The 22403-nt window shown below is 40.1% G+C and overlaps 1 protein-coding gene across 1 annotated transcript; it reads right to left on the bottom strand.

Moving 5' to 3' along the window:
* Positions 1-102: 102 nt before the first annotated feature.
* LOC149841649 (putative monogalactosyldiacylglycerol synthase, chloroplastic) lies at positions 103-20482 on the bottom strand. Its single transcript, XM_089998616.1, has 8 exons — positions 19622-20482; positions 19353-19525; positions 18312-18473; positions 18026-18167; positions 17684-17908; positions 1090-1152; positions 920-994; positions 103-768 (listed from the first exon to the last, which is right to left on the bottom strand). Exons 1-8 carry the CDS (start codon positions 20141-20143, stop codon positions 565-567), a joined length of 1566 nt encoding a protein of 521 aa, XP_089854742.1. The 5' UTR covers positions 20144-20482; the 3' UTR covers positions 103-564.
* Positions 20483-22403: the final 1921 nt, after the last annotated feature.

Genomic DNA, 22403 nt, shown 5'->3' with positions numbered 1-22403 from the left:
CGTCTTACATATGGCGGCTCCTACGCTGTGGGCCACAAGCACACGAAGTAGAATCGATGGGGAGAGGAACATCCTCTTCTTCATTTACAAATTCTCAAGAGATTCAAAGCAACAAAGCTTGAAAACTTCATTCACGATTTTGGGGTTTTTATCAGCAAAGTCACTGCCCAAAGAGACCCAATGGGCCAGTTGGATCCAAACCCGCCTTAGGAGGATCCAGCATGGCTGGGTATAAGCAAAAATTAAAATAAATGAAAAATAAAGAAAACTACACGAAAATCCCGCATACACCAAACAGATCCTAACCGGCCATTGGAGCTAAACCTAAGGAGAATAAAAATTACAGAAATTCAAAATAAAATCTAAATACTCAAAAACCTATTTAAAAGAAAACATATTATCAAACATGCTCAAAATAAATTCTGGAATCTCAAAACTAAACCAAAATGGCGTCTTGGCCCTGTAAGCTTGGTTCAAGCTGGGCGTGAGCTGGGTTCGGGCAACTTGCCTAGATGCGTTGCATCATAATCACATACTAGAAGCATATTGGGCCGTTAGCTGACTTCAATGCCTCACCAGTTCATGAAGATCATTAACTATTTTGAAAACTGCACTTGGACGTGCAAGCTTCAGTGCATTCTGAGACATGGCTCTGAGCTCATCAGATTTCGAACCAAACCATTGAGCAACAATCTTTGCTATCTCTTTCGGTGATTTAGAGAACTTTCCAATTCCATTATCTACAACATAAGGCACATTACCAGCCTCCTGTAATTATGATACGGTGTGTTAGTGAATTAAAATGTAGACTCCTGTCTTTGGTTGTGTTTCTTTGGCACATGATTAAAACCAAATCTCAGTCAATCAGAGAAAGGAGAAGGGAAATGTCAAAAGAGAAAGAAGCAACTACAAGCATTACCTGACCAGCAATGTAATCATTTAGAATAATGGGAAGCCCCCTTATCATGGCTTCTGCAATGGTCCCAGGTCCTGCCTATAAACACCAAATGCATCATATAAAACTAGCATTAGCATAACATGCAAAGTACCTATAAAGCATAATTTTTGAGATACATGATGTAATAATACCTTTGTAATAATGCAATCACATGCTCCCATGCATTCCTCTATTTTGGTAACAAACCCCAATACCTACCCAAATATAAAGCAAGCCTATGTCACATCTCACATTCACAAATTTTTAATAAATGAGCAACATGTGTGTGTGTGCGCGCATTTTGGCATGGAAGCATGGAGGCAGGGGTGGGCCATAACCTTCCACTAAAGAGAACCAAAACTAGGAAATTGAGTGACAAAAATGTATAAGCCTTCGCAACATAAGACAGTTGACAATAACAATGGTCCCAGGAATTATATGTCTAGAGAAAACAAAGCATAACCATTACGAAGAAAAAAGCCATTGGAATGCTGGCATAAAGATCTCATGACTACAAAAAACCATCAACCAATCAAATAGCATGTTTATGCTTCATGAACTCATCAATATCAGAAAGCACGCAAAACTTCTCATAGTCAATATCATTTGTGAACACCAGCACAGTTGAGTTTAGATCACTGCAAAGACATACTGTGTGAACAAACAGGATTTGGGTACAAGTTGCTATGAGACACATAAGGCTTGATGATAACTGCACAAGGAATTTAAATTGATCCAGTGATGCCAAATAAACAACAAAAAACATAGTAATTTTTCTATGTTGTGCAGATTAAATGTATCAAAAGGCACCAGGGTCAAGTACACACACACACATGACAATCGATGGGTATGACACACATTAGGTGCCTGATGAATCATGGCAATCATACTGTATGGGTCCACTGTATGTTTGAGTAGCAAAATCTCACATTTACTAGAATAAATTGCATGTTGGTTTGCTCAAGCATAACAAATCACAAGCCACAGGAGAAGGAATAAGATTAGCTATAGAGGAAGTACAACAATATTATTGGATCCACCACCTCAGATATTATACACCAAAATAGGCAGCAGTTCTGGGGCACGTTATCTCCATCACACGTTCCTAATAGTTTTCGAAGCTCATAAATAGAAATGGATGAGATGTAACTAATTAATAAAATTGGATGCTTGACACTGCATGAATATAGAATAAAGTCATCCTCTCACCTAATTCCAATGATAGTTTATTTTGGTAACATCAACAATTCAACTGCTTTGCCTTTTCTCCCATAAAACTATTGACCTTTTACCACAAATGATAAATGACAACAAAATGATCTTCAACTATAGCTGTTGTAAATTTAGATGAGGAATCTATTGTTATCTCCAAATAAGTTGTGATTAAAGATAATTCATCCTATTTACCAGTACTCACTCTTAACATCCTTCCTTACATGATAGATAGGACAACATGCATAAACACATCCCAACCCTCTGAACTGTAAAAATGTCTTCAAAGAGACAATATGCATACAAGCACTAATTTCTCACAATAGATGTGCACAAAGTCACCCAAAGAATGCTTGAATAATTATGCACAAAGGCATAAAAGTAGCACACACATGCACAAAGGCATAAAAATAAATATCTTTATTAAAATGCAAAGGAGCTTGAGCTCTCAAGCTTAAAATGTATAAGGGGAGAACCCTTATTTATAAGGACCAAAAGAGGGACCCTTGGAGGGGCTCCAATCTAGTCGTTGGAGCCCCTCCAACGGTCACAATTGTGACCGCTGGAGGGGCCCAATGACTAGATCCCCCCCCCAAGGTAAGTACAAGGTACAAAATAAAAAGGAAGATAAAAATACAAACATATTCCTATTGGAATATGCGTAAAATGTGAAAAGCCTAAATTACCCTTTATCGGGTATTACAAACTAAGTAGATCATATATATCTATATATATACATAGAGATACGTATACATATATATGTATATATATATATATATACAATAGGAATACATTTTAACACCCCCCCCCTCAAACTTACGGTGTGATGACCGTGAGTTTGCCAAGAAGAAAATTAAATCTGGGAGAGCAGAGCGCCTTAGTGAAGAAGTCAGTCAGTTGATACTCGGATGTCACATATGGGAGATCGATGACCTTCTTCAAGTATTCTTCTCATAAATAGTGGCAGTCCATCTCAATATGCTTCGTGCGCTCATGAAAAGTGTGGTTCTTGGCAATATATATCGCACTCCTGTTGTCGCAACATAACTTTGTTGGTTCTTGAATGCGAACTCTCATATCTTCTAGTAAGCGGCGAATCCATACTATTTTCATGGTTGTAGATGCCATGACTCGATACTCGACTTCGATAGAAGATAAAGACACCTTTTGTTGTTTTTTGCATCTCCAAGAAACCAATGGTTCTCTTAAAAAATACAAAAACCAGTGGTGGAGTAACAATTATTAGGGTCACATCCCCAATCAGATTCAGTATATGCAATTAAATTTAACTCAAAAGATGAGGAAAGAAAGACTCCCTTATTTATTGTCCCCTTTATATATCTGATGATGCGAAGAACTGCACTCATGTGAACCAATGTATGAGCATATTGGAATTGACTGGCGATATGAACTATGTGAGATATATCGGGCCTGGTGATGCTAAGATACATCAATGATCCAACCAGTTGTTTGTAAGAAGTGGGGTTATCCAGAGGAATCCCATCATCAATTTTCATCTTTGATCCAACTACCTCTGGTGTTTCACAAATTTTGTCATCAGTAATACCTGATTTGTCAATGACCTCACAAGCAAGTTTAGTTTGGGATAGAAAATATCCTCTATGAGAAAAGGCAGCTTCAATGCCTAAAAAATATGTCAGAAATCCTAAGTCTGACTTCTCAAATTTCTCTATCAATGCATGCTTAATTCTTTTTATTCTCTTGACATCATCACCTGTAATTAACATATCATCAACATATAGTAGCAAGATTACAATTTCTGCATCAGATTTCTTCACAAACAGGGCAGTGTCAGTATAACATGAGATAAATTCATTTTCTGTGATGCAGGATCATTGGCGAATCACGATACTTCAGGGATTGCAGGAGCCCCAGCCAGCAGCAACAACACTCCAAGAATGGCGAGATCCTCAGCCAGTAGTGAGGATGCAGGAGTTGCAACCAACTGAGGCCAGCAAATCGCAATTCAAGGGCGCATTTGAATTTAAATTTTCGATTTACTTCCTGTTTGAATTTCAAATAATGTTGTTAGCGTGATCAACCATCTGTTGATACGCTGGAATGGGTCTTTTTAAACAATCGAAGTTGTCACTTAGGATTTTCAGTTTTTGAATAACAATTTTACTGCATTGTTTTACTCGTTATTGTGTGATTCACTGACAGGGAGAAACGCATCTTTCTCTTCTCTACTGAGGAAATGTCAATTTCCTCTTTACTGGTCTTCTGCTACACCAAGTGGTATCAGAGCCATCACCACCGCAAGTACCAGGATTCGTTATGGCAGCCAGTCACGAATCCCGGGACACCCACTCTCTAGGCGCTGCTTCGCGAGTACCCACTCTTGAAACCCTTGAAGCTAATCAGAGGCAAATGCAAGCGGAGATGAATGAGATCCGAGTAGCCCTTGCCAGAATAACTCAAGCACTCGGTCTCACCCAGATCCCGCACCACAATCCTACCACGGTACCTGTTGCCGAACTAGTGCCGCATAATGGAGGCATTCCGGACCTCGACGCCGAGCATCCTCGTCGGAATCAAGCAGTCGTATTTCCCACTAGACCGCATCCGGGGAGCATAAACCGTACACCATACCAAGTACCCGACAATGGCTCCTTCAGCGAAGATGAAATACCCCAGCCCCCACGTGACCATTACAATGGTCTCCACCACTACGGGGGTGGCCATGATCGAAATCAGTTCGAAGGTTACTATGGCGGACCCAATCACTATGGAGGCAATCGACACATCAGGAACAAGCGAGACTTCAGTATGAAGGTAGATCTACCCACTTTCAACGATCACCTTCATATCGAAGACTTCATCGATTGGTTGTCGGAAGTCGAATGTTTCTTCAACTATATGGATACCATCGACAACAAGAAGGTCAAACTTGTGGACTACAAGCTCAAGGGTGGAGCATCTACATGGTGGGAACAACACCAATTGTCCCGTGCGCGACAAAGCAAGGTGCCCATTCGCTCATGGGTCTGTATGAAACATCTCCTCAAAGCTCGTTTTCTTCCTCTGGACTATGATCAGGTACTATTCTAGCAGTACCACAATTGCCTCCAAGGCTCGCGAACAGTCAATGACTATGGCGCCAAGTTTTACCGCCTTTCAGCGCGTAACAACCTGGAATAAACGGACGCCCAACAGGTTACTCGATTTACTGGTGGACTCCGGCTGCCCATCCAAGACAAGGTATCCCTACATCCGATCTATAATCTCCACGATACTATTCAACTTGCCAACCAAGTGGAGAAGCAGCTAGAACGGCCTGATCTGAGGAATCCTTCGAAAAATCCTTTCCACCTGTCGCAACGGGTGACGTTCCTACGAACCGAAGAAAAGCTTCCCCTCGGTAAGACCCGGTTCCAATGAGTAAAGAGACAGGTCCTAGTAAACCGATAGGGGGAACCAACGCTATGAGAATCCCATCCTCAAACTCGTATGCGCAACCACGGGGCACAAAATGCTATCGATGCGGAGAAGAAGGGCACATTTCCAGCCGATGCCCGAAAAGGAAGGTCGTGGCCCTCGCAGAGGGCGAAGGAGACAAAAGCGATACCGGCGAGGAGGACTGTACCAACGAAGAAATCACATATGAGGACAAAGGAAACAGCCTCTCCTTGGTCCTACAACGACTGATGCTCGCCCCTCGGCAAGAGCTTGACTCCCAACGCCACCGCATCTTTAGGACCCGGTGCACCATCAATCAGAAGGTATGCGACCTCATTATTGACAGCGGGAGCAGTGAGAACATCGCTTCTAAGGCTATGGTGGAGAAACTTCAACTACCCATGTGACCGTTGGAGGGGCTCAACAACTATATTGGGGCCCCCAAGGTTTGACCAAATAAAAAAAGAAAATAATAAAAAAGAAAATAAAGAAAAGAAATAACAAAAAAATAAATACAACATATTCCTATTGGAATATGCACAAAATGAAAAAGACAAAAATACCCTTGTCGGGTTTTACAAGATTTACTATATATATATATATATATATATATATATAGAGAGAGAGAGAGAGAGAGAGAGAGATACATTTGCATATACACGTGGTATATATGTAAATGTATCTCTATATATATGTATAAATATATATATTCATACAAATATGAGACTACATTTTAACACTAACAGCATCCTATACCATACAAGGTCGGATGGTTGAAGGACATCAACAACATCACCGTCACCCACCGTTGTAAGATTCCCCTCTCCATTGGTCGCACCTACATTGATGAGATCACTTGTGACGTCCTGGAAATGGATGCCTATCACGTCCTGCTAGGCAGGCCCTGGCTGTTCGACCTCAACATCATTCACAGGGGACGAGGCAACACCTACGCCTTCTACAAGGACGGGCATAAAATTATCCTCGAACCCATGTCCGGAGGGCTTCGGTCGGAGTCGTCCACAGCGAAAGGGCAGTCCCTTTTGCTTACTAATCACTCCTTCGAAAGGGCTCTAAAGGAAGCAGGGATGGCATACGCACTAGTAGTGAAAGGACCGGACACCACTTCTTCGGATGTCCCTGAAGACGTCAAACCGTTGTTGGAGGCATTTTAGAATATCATGCCCAACGAGCTACCTGACGGCCTACCTCCCATGCGAGACATCCAACACCAGATCGACCTCGTCCCTGGTGCCAGCCTCCCAAACCTATGGCACTATCAAATGATCCCAAAAGAACATGACATCCTACAAGGCAGGTAGAGGAGCTCATTCGCAAGGGACTTGTTCGGAACAGTATGAGCCCATGTGCGGTCCCTGCGCTATTGACCCCCAAGAAAGATGGAAGCTGGAGGATGTGTATCGACAGTTGCGCGATCAACAAAATCACTGTCAAATACCGCTTCCCCATTCCTCGCCTGGATGACATGCTCAACATGCTAGAAGGGGCTAAGCTCTTCTCCAAAATCGATCTTCGTAGTGGCTACCACCAGATCAGGATCCGGCCCGAAGACGAATGGAAGACCGCCTTCAAGACAAAGGAAGGCCTCTACGAGTAGCTAGTGATGTCGTTCGGGCTTTCGAATGCTCCCAGCACCTTCATGGGGCTAATGAACCAGGTACTCAAACCTTTCGCTGGAAAATTTATGGTTGTTTACTTCGATGATATACTTGTGTACAGTCAGACAAAAGACGATCACTTGGAACATCTAAGACAAGTCTTCATCGACCTCCAAGAGGCCAAGCTTTTCATTAACCTCAGGAAATGTAGTTTCCTAACAAATAGCCTTGTCTTCCTCGGCTACGTGGTCAGCGACACGGGCATTTGCGTCGATCAAGAAAAGGTAAAGGCCATCCAAGAATGGCCTACCCCGAAGAATGCCACCGAGGTTCGTAGCTTCCACGGCCTAGCTACATTCTACCGGCGGTTCGTGTGCAACTTCAGTAGCATCGCAGCACCATTAACGGATTGCATGAAGAAGCACCAATTCCAGTGGACGAAAGAAGCCGAAGAGAGCTTTCGCGCCATCAAAGAAAAACTCACCACCTCCCCGGTGCTCGTCCTACCAAACTTCGACAAGCTCTTCGAAGTGGACTGTGACACCTCAGGAATAGGCATTGGCGTTGTTCTTTCCCAAGAGTCTCGACCCGTGGCCTACTACAGTGAGAAACTCAGTGACGCCAGAATGAAGTAGTCGACCAATGAGCTTGAACTATATGCAATAGTCCGAGCCCTCAAACACTGGGAGCATTATCTCGTTCAAAGAGAGTTTTTATTGCATACCAACCACCAAAGCCTTGAAGTACCTCGATAGCTCGAAGAACACCAACCGGATGCATGCCCGGTGGCTCCAACACCTCCAGTAGTTCAGCTATGTAATCAAACACAAAGTCGGGCACTTGAAACAAGGTGGCCGACGCTTGGAGTCGAAAAGCCTCCATGCTCGTCACCATGAGGTCGAAAGTAGTCGGATTCGACTACATCAAGGATCTATACGAGGGAGATGAAGACTTCCAAGACGTCTGGAAGAAATGTTCTTCTAACCAGGCCAGAGCGAGCGATTTCCACACATTGGACGAGTTCCTCTTCAAGGGCAATCGCCTATGCATACCTCGAGGCTCCCTCCAAGAACAACTAATAAGAGAGCTACACTGTGGAGGCCTAGGGGGACACGTGGGACGTGACAAGTCCATAGCCCTAGCGGAGGAGAGGTACTACTGGCCACAACTCAAGAAGGTCACCTGCAACTATGTTCGGAAGTGCTACACTTGCCAAGTCTCTAAGGGACAAACACAAAATACCAGACTATATAAACCCCTTCCTATCCCCGAAGCTCCGTGGGAAGACCTCTCTATGGACTTTGTCCTAGGGCTGCCCCGCACACAAAGAAACGTGGATTCTATCTTCGTGGTGGTCGACCGGTTCTCGAAGATGAGTCACTTTATATCATGCAAAAAGACAGCCGACGCGGTCAACGTAGCCAACCTCTTCTTCCGAGAAGTGGTTCGCCTACACGGAGTCCCCAAAACCATCACATCCGACCGTGACAGCAAATTTCTCAGCCATTTTTGGAGGACTCTTTGGCGACGATTTGACACTACCCTACAGTATAGTAGTACGTGTCACCCTCAAACGGACAGCCAAACCGAAGTGGTGAATCGGACACTCGGTAACATGCTTCGGTGCCACGCAGGGGAGAAACTGAAACAGTGGGACCTTGCTTTAGCACAAGCCGAATTTGCCTTCAACAACATGATAAACCGGTCGACTGGAAGGACTCCTTTTGAGGTTGTATATGGTCAGTCACCGCGGCACACACTCGATTTGGTGCCTCTCCCAAAATATCCAGGTGATAATGTAAAAGCCGACCATATGGTTGACAAGATTGCCTCCATTCATACGGAAATTAAGGAAAAGCTAGAGGCCGCAAATGCTAAGTACAAGCACATCACGGACCAACATCGGAGATTCAAAAGATTCGAAGAAGGTGATCTCGTCATGGTGCACCTACGTAAGGAACGTTTCCCCACCGGAACGTACAAGTTGAAGCAAAAGAAAGTGGGTCCCCATAAGGTCCTCAAGAGAATCAACGATAATGCCTACATTATCGACCTCCTGAAAGATCTACATATCTCGAAGACATTCAATGTTCAAGATCTGTATGAGTATCCCAGACCCAATATTCCCCAAATGAACTCAGGAGCGAGTTCTTCTCACGAGAGGGGCCCTGATGCAGGATCATCGGCGAATCACGATACTCCAGGGATTGCGGGAGCCCCAGCCAGCAGCAACAACACTCCAAGAATGGCGGGATCCTCAACCAGCAGTGAGGATGCAGGAGTTGCAACCAACTGAGGCCAGCACATCACAATTCAAGGGCGCATTTGAATTTAAATTTTCGATTTACTTCCTGTTTGAATTTCAAATAATGTTGTTAGCATGATCAACCACCTGTTGATACGCTAGAATGGGTCTTTTTAAACAACCGAAGTTGTCACTCAGGATTTTCAGTTTTTGAATAACAATTTTACTGCATTGTTTTACTCGTTATTGTGTGATTCACCGACAGAGAGAAACGTAGCTTTCTCTTCTGTACTGAGGAAATATTGATTTCCTCTTTACTGATCTTCTGCTACGCCATTCTGTCATTAAGTTATTAAAACGGTCATACCAAGCCTTGGGAGCTTGTTTTAAACCATAAAGCGTTTTTCGTAAACGAATAACTTTTCTGTTAGGACAGTTCATTCCAGAAAGAGCATCCATGTAAACTTCTTCATTTAAATCCCCATTTAAAAAGGCATTTTTGACATCCACTTGATATATGTTCTATTTTTTAATTGACGTAATGGTAATAAGACACCTAACTGTAACCATTCGTGCAATTGGAGCAAATGTTTTATTATAGTCTATCCTATATTCTTGACCATGACCCTTAGCAACTAGACGAGCTTTATATCGCTCAAGAGTCCCATCACTCTTGGTTTTGACCTTAAAAACTCATCTACGTCCTATAGTTTTCTTCCCTTTGAAAAGATATTGAAATTTTCATGTCTTAGCCTTTTTAAGGGCTCTAAGTTCATTTTTCATAGCCTCTATCCATTTATCACTCTTTTTGGCCTCTTCAAAATTTTTTGGTTTTGTGTATGAGTGAATGACACTAAGGCAGGCTCTATGTTTAGGAGAGAATGAGTCATAGGATATGAACCTAGAAGGAGGTTTCTTATTTCTCTTTATTCTTTGCGAACTTTCATTACTTGAAGGGGGTTTCATTAGGCTCATTATATTTTTTTATAGCACTTCTAAAACTGTTTTTGTCTCTATGTGTATAGGTAATAGGCTCCTTGTATGTTTTATCATCAATCTCTTGATAGATAGATGGACAAGGAAAGTTGTTATTTTCCTCAACTTCATTATTGCTAGGATTATTTTGAGTGGACTCATCATCATTAATGTCATCATCTCTAGATAATAGATCGAATAGGAAAGAGTAATCTACATTTTCCTCATTAGATTCATGTCTTTCAAACCCACTAACATTTTCTAGAAAACTTACATTTCTAGACACATACAATTTAGCATTTTCAGCATCATAGCATCGAAACCCTTTTTGAGTTTCGGAGTATCCAAGAAAAACACATGGAATGACCTTTGGTAAGAGTTTATCGTTCTTATCTATAAGAACAAAACGCTTGCACCCAAAAATTCTTAACCTGCTATAATCAAGTTCTCTCTTATACAAAATTTCAAAGGGTGAAACCTTATTTAAATTTTTTGATGGAAGACGATTGATGAGATAGACGGACGCAAGAACTGCCTCGGCCCAAAATCTTTTTGGAATATTTTGAGAAATAAGGTTCTAGATGTCTCAATGATGTGTCTATGTTTTCTTTTGGCCAAACCGTTTTGTTGAGGTGTTTTGGGACATGATTTTTTATGGATTATCCCATGTTTTTCAATATAACTCTTAAATTCATTTGAGAGATATTCTCTTCCGGAATCGGTTCTAAAAATTTTCAAGTTTTCGTCAAATTGATCATCATAGGATAGTTTTTAAATGTTGTGAAAACATCATGTTTATGTTTGAGAAAGTATATCCAAGAATATCTAGAATAATCATCCACAAAGATCACATAATATGCAAACCCTCATTTTGAGATAACGGATGTCGGTCCCCAAACATCCGAATGAACAAGTTGAAATGGTTTTATAGTAAACATAGATCTTTGACAAAAAGGCAAACTTCTCATTTTTCCAAGAGTGCAATCATTACACGTGAAATCATTCTTTCATAGATGTTTGGCAAAAGGTAAGAAATCTTTGTGACATTGGGATGCCCAAGTCTTTTGTGTTATACACTATGTCACATGGGTGCGGGTGCGGGTGCGGGTGCGACACGGGTGAGGCGCAATTCCAAAAAATTTGGACACAGGGACTCGGCTATATATATATATATATATATATATATATATATATATATATATATATATATATATATATATATATATATATATATATATATATATATAACAATAAATTAACACATAAAGATTGTAAATTTTAAAGCAAAAATAAAAAAGCAATTCTTAACAGCACAAACTTACCAAAATATAACACATAAAGAAGCTTGTGAGTGTGATAAACAACAAAACTTATCACAAATCTGTCTCATCGTCTGAATTAGAGGGAAGAACAAGATCGAGGTAGTCCATGTTGAGAGTATGTAAATTATGTTCTCCCTCCAAGTCAAAATCTTCTAGATTTACATCCCAATTCTTGGATGGTCCACAACTGCATCAAAAAATGACTATATTAGTATTTAACTTAAAACTTTGAATACAAATATTTAAATACAAACTTTGATTTAAATACAAACTTTGAATATAAAGAAAAAAAAGTACCTATACTCTTCTTTGGTGCGGCGAGAAATTAATCGTAGATTTGAGTGAACATAAACCAAATCCTCTGCTCTTTTACTAGTGAGTTTGTTTCTTTTAATGTTGTGAATTTGAGCATATGTACTCCAATTTCTTTCACAACAAGATGACGTAGCATGTTGGGATAACAACTTCATTGCAAGACGTTGCAGATTTGGTGTCTTTGATCCATATGTTACCCACCAATTAAGGGGATCTTCCTCGTTCCTTGCCACAAGTGCTGCTAAAGAATCAAATCTCTCAGTAGAAAACTTGTCAAACTCACTATTTACAACCTTAAACATGTGAGGATCATTAAAAAGTCTTCCTAAATATATCATTTTGTTTCTTGATATCTCAGGATCTTTATTTGGAGAAACACGACCAACACCTGTTGTCAACCATTTTTTTTGCATAGTATTTTGAATTGAGAGAGTGTGTCATGCAATGCAAAGGTGTATTGCTTTTATCCCATCTTCTCACTAAAACTAAATGTACATGATTGTAAAATTCTAAATCATCAAGTGCAATATCTTTCTTCTCATATTTAAAAATGATACTTTGAACTTTTTCAATCATATTGTCCAACATTTCATAAATTCTATGAAGCATGGGTACATCTCTGTCAACTTCTCTCAACATTTCTCAGATAGGCTCTGTAAATTCAACAAAATATGTAATTTTATCCCACCAAAAATCATCACAGATGCATTTTTTGATAGCTTGAGCCTTGACATCATCTTCAGTACGATAAAAATCCCAATTTTGATCAACCACCATCATCATCAATGCATTCTTGAGTTGCTTAATTCTTTTTATCATAACAATGAGAGAAGCAAAACAAGTTTCATCAACTTTCAGTAACTTGAGATCAGAATGCCTATTAAATATAGAAAGGGCATGATGATGGTTTACAACAAAATTTCTAATATTTCGAACATCATGCTCTATTTTCTCAATCCATAAGCACATTTCATGTGCATGTGCATCATCTTTTGATGGATTGCATATACTCTTAAGTGTCAAATTTAAACTGTGTGCTGCACAAGGAGTCCAAAAAATGTGAATATGTATTTTCACTTGCCAAATTCATTCCTACACGACTGCAAACTGGAGCATTGCCAGTAATGATTTGCACCACACTTTCTTCACCCACTTCTTTTATCACTTCGAAAAATAATCTTTTTAAATATTCAGCATCTTTATACTCTCCAGATGCATCAACAGTCTTCAAAAAGATTGGCCCATTAAGTAAGCAATGAAGTTTATCAGTGGTCGCCTTTGTATATCAATCCACCCATCAGAAACAATCGACACTCCATGTCGTTTCCATGCAAATTTTTGGGTCTCTAACAAGTCTTCAATTCTATTTTTTTCTCTGCAACAATGATTGTTTTAGTTTTTCTGAACTAGAAAGCACATAACCACTCAAATTGCAATTAGCCAAAGATGTAATCATATCTTTCCAGTATGGACTTCTAGCTACATTAAAAGGAATTGAGCTTGAGTAAAAGAATCGACCAGTCTTTTTATCAATTTCTGCTCTTGCCATGTTTTTGAATGACGCTTGTATTTTTTTATTGCTTTTCATCTTTCTTTTCTTTAAAAGCTCTTCTTGTATATCACTAGCAGTAGGAAAAGACAAATTAATCGAATCGCTTCTCATCTCTGCAATTTTCTTCTTTTTAGCTTCCTCTTGTTCTTTTTTTAATTGCTTTAACATGTCTTTGTCAACCCCAGAACATGCCTTAATTCCTTGACCACGAATATGCAAAAGATGTGCTTTCACACGCGTATAAGAACCTGTGAAAACAGTCTTACATAGATTACAATGAAACTGCACATTCCCACCACCACCACTACTAGCTTTTACCCTTTTTGTCACAAGCCTCCAAAGTGGTTGAGAAACTTCTAATTCAGGGTTAGAACTTGAACCAAATGTATTGACACTACCGCTAGAACTCACCATTATATCTGAAAAGTGAAAACTGAAAAGAAAATAAGTAAATAAAATAAAGTTAATAAACACTTCAAAATAATAGTAATAGGAGTTTCAGGTTCGTTCCCCCTGTGCAAATCAGGTTCAAACCAGGCCCTCCTCTGCAAATCAGGTTCGAGATAGGGGGCCTACCCCCTATCTAACGCAAAAAGGAGGGGCAGGGCAAGCCCCTGCTGAACCTTATCCGTGCCAGGGGCTTCGCCCTTGCCAAAAAGCCAAAGGCAGTAGGGGAAACGAGGAGGGGCCGAGCCTCTCCTCGTTTCCCCTGTTGTTCGGTGGGGCAAGGATCGGCCTGTCAGTCGAGCCCCCTCCTTCCCCCACTCATACTTCTTACCCCTGCGATAAAAGGGAAACGAGGAGGGGTTGAGCCCCTCCTCTATGAATCGGAGGCACAGGGAGGGGTCGAGCCCCTCTTCTGCGAGCAGAGGGTATGGGGGGAGGGGCCTGCCTGACATAAGCGAAACGAGGAGGGGCCAAACCCCTCCTTTGTGAATAGGAGGCACAGAGAGGGGTCGAGCCCCTCTTCTGCGAGCAGAGGGTGCAAGGAGGGAGGTTGTGAGCAGAGGGTGCAGGAGGGTCGACATACCTGTTGAGTGTTGACGGAGGAGGAGACGGTGGTTGCCTGTGCGTACCGTCGTCGGAGTCTGGATCGCCGGCGTGGGTGTAAGAGAAAGCTGCAGGGGCTGAGGGGGAGAGGCAAAATCGAGAGGGTAAGCCCCTCCCCCTATCGATAAACCCCTTTTAGGGTTCGGCTGCAAAAGAAATTTGGATCTGGGTTGGGTCCGGACCCGACCCGACCAGGATCCAAAACGTAATTTAAAAACCGAAAATGACATTTTTGGACTCGGTCAAAGTTGACCGAGTCCAAAATGTGGACGGACTCGGCCTCGACTCGTTGACCGAGTCCGACTCGACGACCGAGTCTGACTCGACGACCGAGTCTGACTCGACGTTGACCGAGTCTGGGCCAAGTTTGAAGCCGCACCCGAGTCCACACTCGTGTCGGGGCATGTCGACTCGAGTGCGGCACCTCCTTAGCCGAGTTCGTGTGACATAGGTTATACATTAATGTCGTTATTTTGCACAACATTACAAAAAGAATTCTTTGGAATATGAAGAAAGTCCACATAGTATAGATCTCCTTTCCTAGAGCCTTTCCCAATCAATTTCCCGGACCGTCGATTTTATATCCAACATTTATTAGATGAGAATTTTATATCACATCTATGGTCCGAGAGTTGAAAGACCGAAAGCAAATTTAAATTCAATTTTGTATAAATCTAATTTTAGGGATAAAAAAACCTTGTTCTTCAAAATTTCTGATTCCTTTGATTTCAAGAGAAGTGTCATTCGCGGTTGAAACAAAAGTTGGAGAAGAATTTTTTAAATATTTGGAAAGAGAACAAATATTTGGAGACATATGAAAAGAGGCATATGAATCCAAAAGCCAAGAAGTCTTACCGGGAGGAGAGAAGCTAGATGTGGCCACTCCAGAAATTGCCCCCTTGAGAAGTGGTTGAAGTGCTTCCACAATTTGATGTAAGAAAAGAGCATCGTTTGAAGAAGATGAGGTTTCTTCCTTTTGAGGTTGAGATATGGTAGCCATAGCTAGCAACTTCTTCCATTTTGGGCAAACCGGTTTGATGTGTCCCGGTAGTGACACACAATCTTGTTATAGTCCCTTTTACCTCCTTGACCACTTGATCCTTGATTTTGACTTTTGAAGTGGGGAGGTTTGTAAGTTCTCAAATTGTTCCCCGGTCTTGAGACGGCATTTACACCATCACTTTCTTCTTGGTTGGAGGGTGTTGCAAGAACACTTGGGTTGTTTTTGCTTATACCCATATGGGTCTCTTCCCCACTTAGTTTGGTAATAACATCCTCAAGAGAAGGGGAAGTAAAGGAGGAAAGATGGAAGGATCGTATTTGTTCGAATTCGGGTTTAAGCCCATTTAAAAAATTAAAAAAATGATCCTCCTCCAATTGTTTATGCTTAAGCTCAATGGCTTCATCACTCCATTTTGGTTCAAGCATGGCAAATTCCAAAATATTCTCTAATAGTCATTTCATTTTGTTGGAGGGTTAAGACCCTTTTTTGAAGATAATACTTGTGAGATAAATCTCTTGAAGTATACATCTTTTCAAGATATTGCCATGCTTGAGAAGCTTTTTTGAATTTTATGATGTTGGCATTGATCCTCGTCTCAACGGATGAGAAAATCCATGATATGATTTTAAAATTTCTCATCTCCCATTCCTCATGCTTCTTGGAATAGTCTTCAAGAGCGTTATTTTTTTCTTCACCTTCAAGAATTTTTATTTCAACTTTTTCAACTGAAGTAATTTTTTGTTCTGGTTCCAGTATTGAGCCTTAGACATATCCCCAAAGCCCTTTATCCTTGATATGGGCTTTCATATTTCCGACCCAAACATGATAATTTGAGCCATTCAATTTGAACCCAAGAGAGAAGTGTGAATCCTTTTCCCCCATTTGAGAAGAGAAGAAAAGAAGAGCGAAGAAAATCCTTACCACAAGATGGGTTTCTTGGAGCTTACTTGATGAAGTAAGCTTCATGATACAAAAGGCAAGAGGTCTTCACATCAAAATCCAAGAAGAAGAGGAGTACATGACTTTCGAGGCGCACAATGAAATGAAGTATTACACTATTCACTTCTATAATAACCAAGCTCTGATACCATGTAAAAATGTCTTCAAAGAGATAATATGCATACAAGCACTAATTTCTCACAAGAGATGTGCACAAGGCACCCAATAAACACTTGAATAATTATGCACAATGGCATAAAAGTAGCACACACATGCACAAAGGCATAAAAATAAATATCTTTATTGAAATGCAAAGGAGCTTGAGCTCTCAAGCTTAAAATGTACAAGGGGAGAACCCCTATTTATAAGGACCAAAAGAGGGACCCTTGGAGGGGCTCCAATCTAGTCGTTGGAGCCCCTCCAACGGTCACCATCACAATTGTGACCGTTGGAGGGGCCCAACGACTAGATTGCCCCCCCCCCAAGGTAAATACAAGGTACAAAATAAAAAAAAGAAAATAAAAAGAAAAATAAAGAAAATAAAAATGAAGATAAAAATACAAACATATTCCTACTGGAATATGCATAAAATGTGAAAAGCCTAAATTACCCTTTATCGGGTATTACAAACTAAGTAGATTATATATATATATATATATATATATATATATATATATATATATATATATATAGATATACAATAGGAATACATTTTAACATGAACATGAACAAATTCCACTTACATGGTGTGTCAAACTATTTTACCAATGTATATCAAAAGCTCATATTCAACAAGGAGTCCTGTGTTTTAACGAAATATTGAAATAATAAGAACTTTGCACCTTTTATGAATAAGAAAATAGCAACACAATTTTACCTAATGTATATCAAAAGCTCAATTTCAAGGATTCATGTATTTTAATGAAATATTGAAATAACAAGAAGTTACACCTTTTATCAATAAGAGAATACCACAAAAGGAATGTGAATATAAAAAAATAGCACAGTATTAAAAGCATCAGCAGTCAAAACTGCTGAGCATCCTTAGGAATGCCCGCAGTTTCCATTCATATAAGCAAGGACAGCTTCAAAACCTGGACTGGTATCTTCCACTTAATTGACTGCAATCTGCTCAGAAGTTTTTTATTCCTTCCACAGATGACAATAAGTTGACCTACTGGCTCTCCAAGAGACTCATTATATAATGCATCTCCAAGAGCACGGGCAGTGGCTTCAATGGGCCCCATACCTTCCCCTCCCCCCATGAGTAAAACAGCAGGCAGTTCCTCATCCATTCCTAACTTCCTTCTTAATTCATCCTAAAGGGTAGTGCCAGAGAAAAGGTACATCAATTTGAAATTCCATCAGAAAAAAGATTGTCAAGCAATGACAGAACAACACAGAATAGGTAAAAAAAAAGGCATGAGGGAGAAAACCTTTGGCCGAATAGGCTCAACAAAAGAAGGCCGCACTGGAAGGCCATAAACCTTAATTTGAGAATGCTTCAACCCAGCTCTTAAAGCTCTTTTTGCTACCTCCAGAGTTGGACAATAACATCTTGTTACAAGCTTATGAAACCTGAGTGGATAAGTGAAAGCAGAGAGGTGTTATAGTTAATGAAACAAAAAAAAAATCAGCAAAAAGGTCTGAGAATTAAATGATATGAAAGCTAATGATATTATACTAGATGCAAATAAAAAAAGGAGAAAAAAACTGCTCTACCATGTAGGATGGCAAGTACTTAGATCTGTCACAACTGTAGTGAACACTATCTTTTTCAAAAGGCCTTTCGCTCTCAAGATTCGTATTGGCACATGCTGCATTAAAGGATGCACGCTAATTATGATATCCGGCTGGTACTTCATTAGACCTTTTGCAACCTCTCTGTAAATTCACATCAGCGCATACCAACAGACATCAGAATCATGTAAATACTTCTTCATGATTAGTGCAGCTTCTGAAAGGATAAATCTGCATGAAACTAAATTTCCCAGACTATTTAAATTCCTACTTAAGTTTGACTTATAACTAAGACTCATATAAAGCGGAGCATATACTCTTCAATGAGAAAGCTCCAATTGTCTAAGCATCATAAGCGTCCAAGAATTTATCTTCTCATGGCCAATAACTGAAACATAGGCATCAGGCTGGTACTCAGAGAATGTTTCAACGTTCAAATAAAACACACATTTATAAGGAAAGCTCCATATAAGGACCCTAAATTTTCCACAGATTACTATTCCATGGATCAAATAGAAGAAACGTACTATGGTATCTTTGGATCATTCAACATACAAATTCACCACACATAGATGTTATAAAACAAAAGTTTCACGGATTAGATTTGACAATTTGGAACACTACCTCAAATGTTTGTGTATTTCCAACCAAAACAATTGTTACCCTAAAATGCAAGTCCAAGGTTGAAACATAATCAATGCCAAACACTCATCATGTTTCACTCTTTACTATGATATCTACACGGGCCTGAGTATCTTCTCTAAAAGTAAACCAGAAAATAAATAATATTAATCGCATACTCTTAAGCAGTTTAATCATCAAAATATACCAATAGATTAAAATGACGCTGGGGTAACGCACATTCTGAGTTTATTGGTTTTGACATAAACAAGTTCAGATCATGTTCCAATCATTATCAGAAATAGTTAGTGCAGCAGCTAGAAAAGCATTGAACAACAAATACAACTGAAAATGAGAAACCATTTTTCTTGAGTCGATCGACCAACAATGAAGAAATCTCACCGAGCTATGAAAGCGGAAGTCGCAGCGAAATGCGGCTGATGGACCAAGCGTGGAGCTGATCCATAATAGGTCATCTTCCAGAGTGCCCCATGTTTTACCAAGAAGTTGTAGCTCCTGGGCAACTGGTTAAACGGCCAAGGAGTATGGTCCGACCACAAATCTGTAACATATACCTGTGCTAAAGGTCTGTAAATAGTACACTCACAAAATGATCCAAAGAATTTGCTAAAACTAAGCTGGTGTTAAGATTGTTTCATTCAAAAGCAGACCTGATACTCATCACCAAATTCAAGATTAAAAGCCGCCTTGATTGCTTCGGCAGAAGCTCTGTGTCCACCCCCAGTGTCACTCATCAGAATCAGTATCTTCTTGGGATGTTTCCCCTCACCCATCACCTGAACTTCATCACCATTCTCTCCAACCACACTGAGACCGCCATCCCCATTGCCGGATTCGAGCCCGTTCTTCGTCACGCCTCCGACCGACGCAAACCCGTAAGAGAACCTCTCGCAGTGAAACCTAACAAATTTGTTGAACTCATTCCAGAGGCCTTGGAGGCTACCAGGACCGCCCCTCCTTAGCGTGAGGGAAGCAACGATCTTGTCAGCCCTCTTCTCTCTATAGTTGGTATTGAAGAAGGTACTCGAAGCAAGCGAGGATGCCGAACTGGTGGTGCCCAAGTGACCCAAATTCCTAGAAATCGAATGGGGGTTGAGGGAGAGGTACCCAATTCTTGACAAGAATAGGTCCAAGGAATTAGAGGGCTCTTGGGTGATCGTTGAAGCTTGCATGATTTGGTTCTTCTTCTTTCCTATGTATCCACTCTACCGAGACCCAACACGGTTGAGATCAATCCATTCAGAATGTAAATTTAATGGAGAAACATGTCATGGGTGGGTTATCTTTCCTTTTCAGACCATTGGTAGCATATGTACAGAAGCAAAATATTTGATGGGGAGCGACCATAAGATAGGAACCAGAGTTATGGGGAATTTAATTTACAATCTTGGAAGAGAGAGAGAGAGAGAGAGAGACGGCAGGCAAAGAAATTTCGGGGGATCTTAGCATCCACACACGAGGATTTCCACTCTAGGGACTCTCTCTCTCTCTCTCTCTCTCTCTCTCTCTCTGTAGTTTGTTCGTTTTTAACTCTGCTACAGTCTCAGACGTGAAAATGCATATTTCCTGTTTGCTTCTTAGCATTCATAAAACGTGGGTTGAACTTTTTTTTTTAAGGCAAGCTGGGGTTAGGTAGTTATTATTCAATCGTACCACTGGATTTTGAACATGCAACGTCCCACCACAAGGAGACATGCTGACAGCTCCTACGAACCAACGTACCACCTGGGTTGAACTTATACCATCACACAGGCACAGACACATTTTTGATTCAGGAAATTTCGAACCCTTATAGACCAATTGGCTCTTGAAAAATATGCTATCTATTTTAAAAAAAAAATTATATAGATTACATATATAAGGTCTGATCCAGTCGCTGAACCAAGAATTTGAATTATGGTGAGCACAAACTCTAGAGCTGAAAAATGCGATGAACAACTTGCCATTTGGCTTGGCTCCAATAAGAAAGTGAGCTCAACGAGCCAAGCGATCATCTAGCTCATTTAGGTAAATGAGTTGAGCACAAACATGGCAAGCTCGATTGGCTTGACTTGTATAGGCCATTTTACATATTATATATATTATATACATAAAATGCATATTATATATGTTTTGTACATGGATTAAACAATATATTTTATATATTATTAAGCTTTAAAAATAATTTTGTAGAAGATGAGCCAGCTCGTGATTGGCTTGCAAAGAGCAACGGTGTAGCCTTAATGAGCCAAGTTCAAACAGTCCAAGCTCAGCTTGTTTACCAGCCCAAGCAAACCCTTCCATTGGGGGGGAGGGGAAGTGAGAGAGAGAGAGTCATTGGGTGGAGGAGGGGGGCACCTTTTTTCATTACCTGAACCCCCTATTAGGGAGTTTTGGGATCGGGGTGGGCAAGTGCCCACCATGACCTCAATGTGACTCTGTCACCGGTTTGATTAAAAAAATTGATGTTTAAACTGTAAATTAAAGTGATTATATATATATATATATATATATAATCACTAAAATATGTTTACAATAGCGTGAAGTAGGTATTTTTTTAATACTTGTCTTTGCAAATATTATCCTGCAGATGCATTCAGCACAGTCTGTTTGCTATTAATCGATGGATAATGTATTTTAATGAAAAATATAATTTTTGAATGCTCGAATATTTACAAGAATTTTTAGCTGTCAGAATTCAAGCCTTAAAAGATCCTGCTTAGGTATCCTAATCAGCCGATTCAAGAGCTAGACCCATAAAACAAGTCATGTAGATCACATCTGTATAGTGATATTTAAGAAAAAACATAAAAAACTTGGTTCATACTCTGGTAAACATATTCTAATTATTATATATATAGAGAAACTGAGATATATTTACCAACAAAACATGTTTGTTGGTATGAATTAGGCATTTTCGATGCTTTTTATTCAAATCTAGCCCTGTAGGTGTATTTGGTGTGGTCCATTTGCTAAGAATCAACTGTTGGACAGATCAAGAAATATGTTTTTTTATGGTTGAATATTTACGAAAATTCTGAGCCATTGATTTTCAAGCCTTAAAAGATCCTTCTTATTCATTGTAATTGAAAGATCTGAGAGTCTGTTTCTATAAAACCAAGCATCTAGATCACATGGGTGAAAAACTATGAAAATCTTGATTAGAGAGAGATAGAAGGGAGGAGCCTTGACCCATATTTTTTGGACCATTGCTTATGCTGAAATTGTATTCAGGGTGTGTAGCGTCTTTAATTGGTGGGCTCTGTGAGAGCTTGGTTGTCGGTGATCCCATTCAGTGACCCGGTTTTCTCAATGAAGGTTCTTCATTATAAAAAAAAAAGATAACTTAGTAAATCAATTTGGATGTCATCAGTGGTGTAAATGTGTTACACCTTAACCGTTTACATCCATCCCTAGATGTCATTCTAATACAAGCTAAGCCAAAAACGAGCA

This window comes from Nuphar pumila, chromosome 3 (genome assembly GCF_984573655.1).
Source record: "Nuphar pumila chromosome 3, dmNupPumi1.hap1.1, whole genome shotgun sequence".
Lineage (NCBI taxonomy): Eukaryota > Viridiplantae > Streptophyta > Magnoliopsida > Nymphaeales > Nymphaeaceae > Nuphar > Nuphar pumila.
This window is presented reverse-complemented; position numbering and strand designations above follow the sequence as displayed.

Coding starts and splice junctions, on each gene's coding strand:
- LOC149841649 (XM_089998616.1), bottom strand. CDS start 20,143: ATGCAAGCTTCAACGATCACCCAAGAGCCCTCTAATTCCTTGGACCTA. Junction 18,474..19,352: donor ACTTCCGCTTTCATAGCTCG/GTGAGATTTCTT, acceptor GTGAATTTACAG/AGAGGTTGCAAAAGGTCTAA. Junction 18,168..18,311: donor AGTACTTGCCATCCTACATG/GTAGAGCAGTTT, acceptor TTATCCACTCAG/GTTTCATAAGCTTGTAACAA.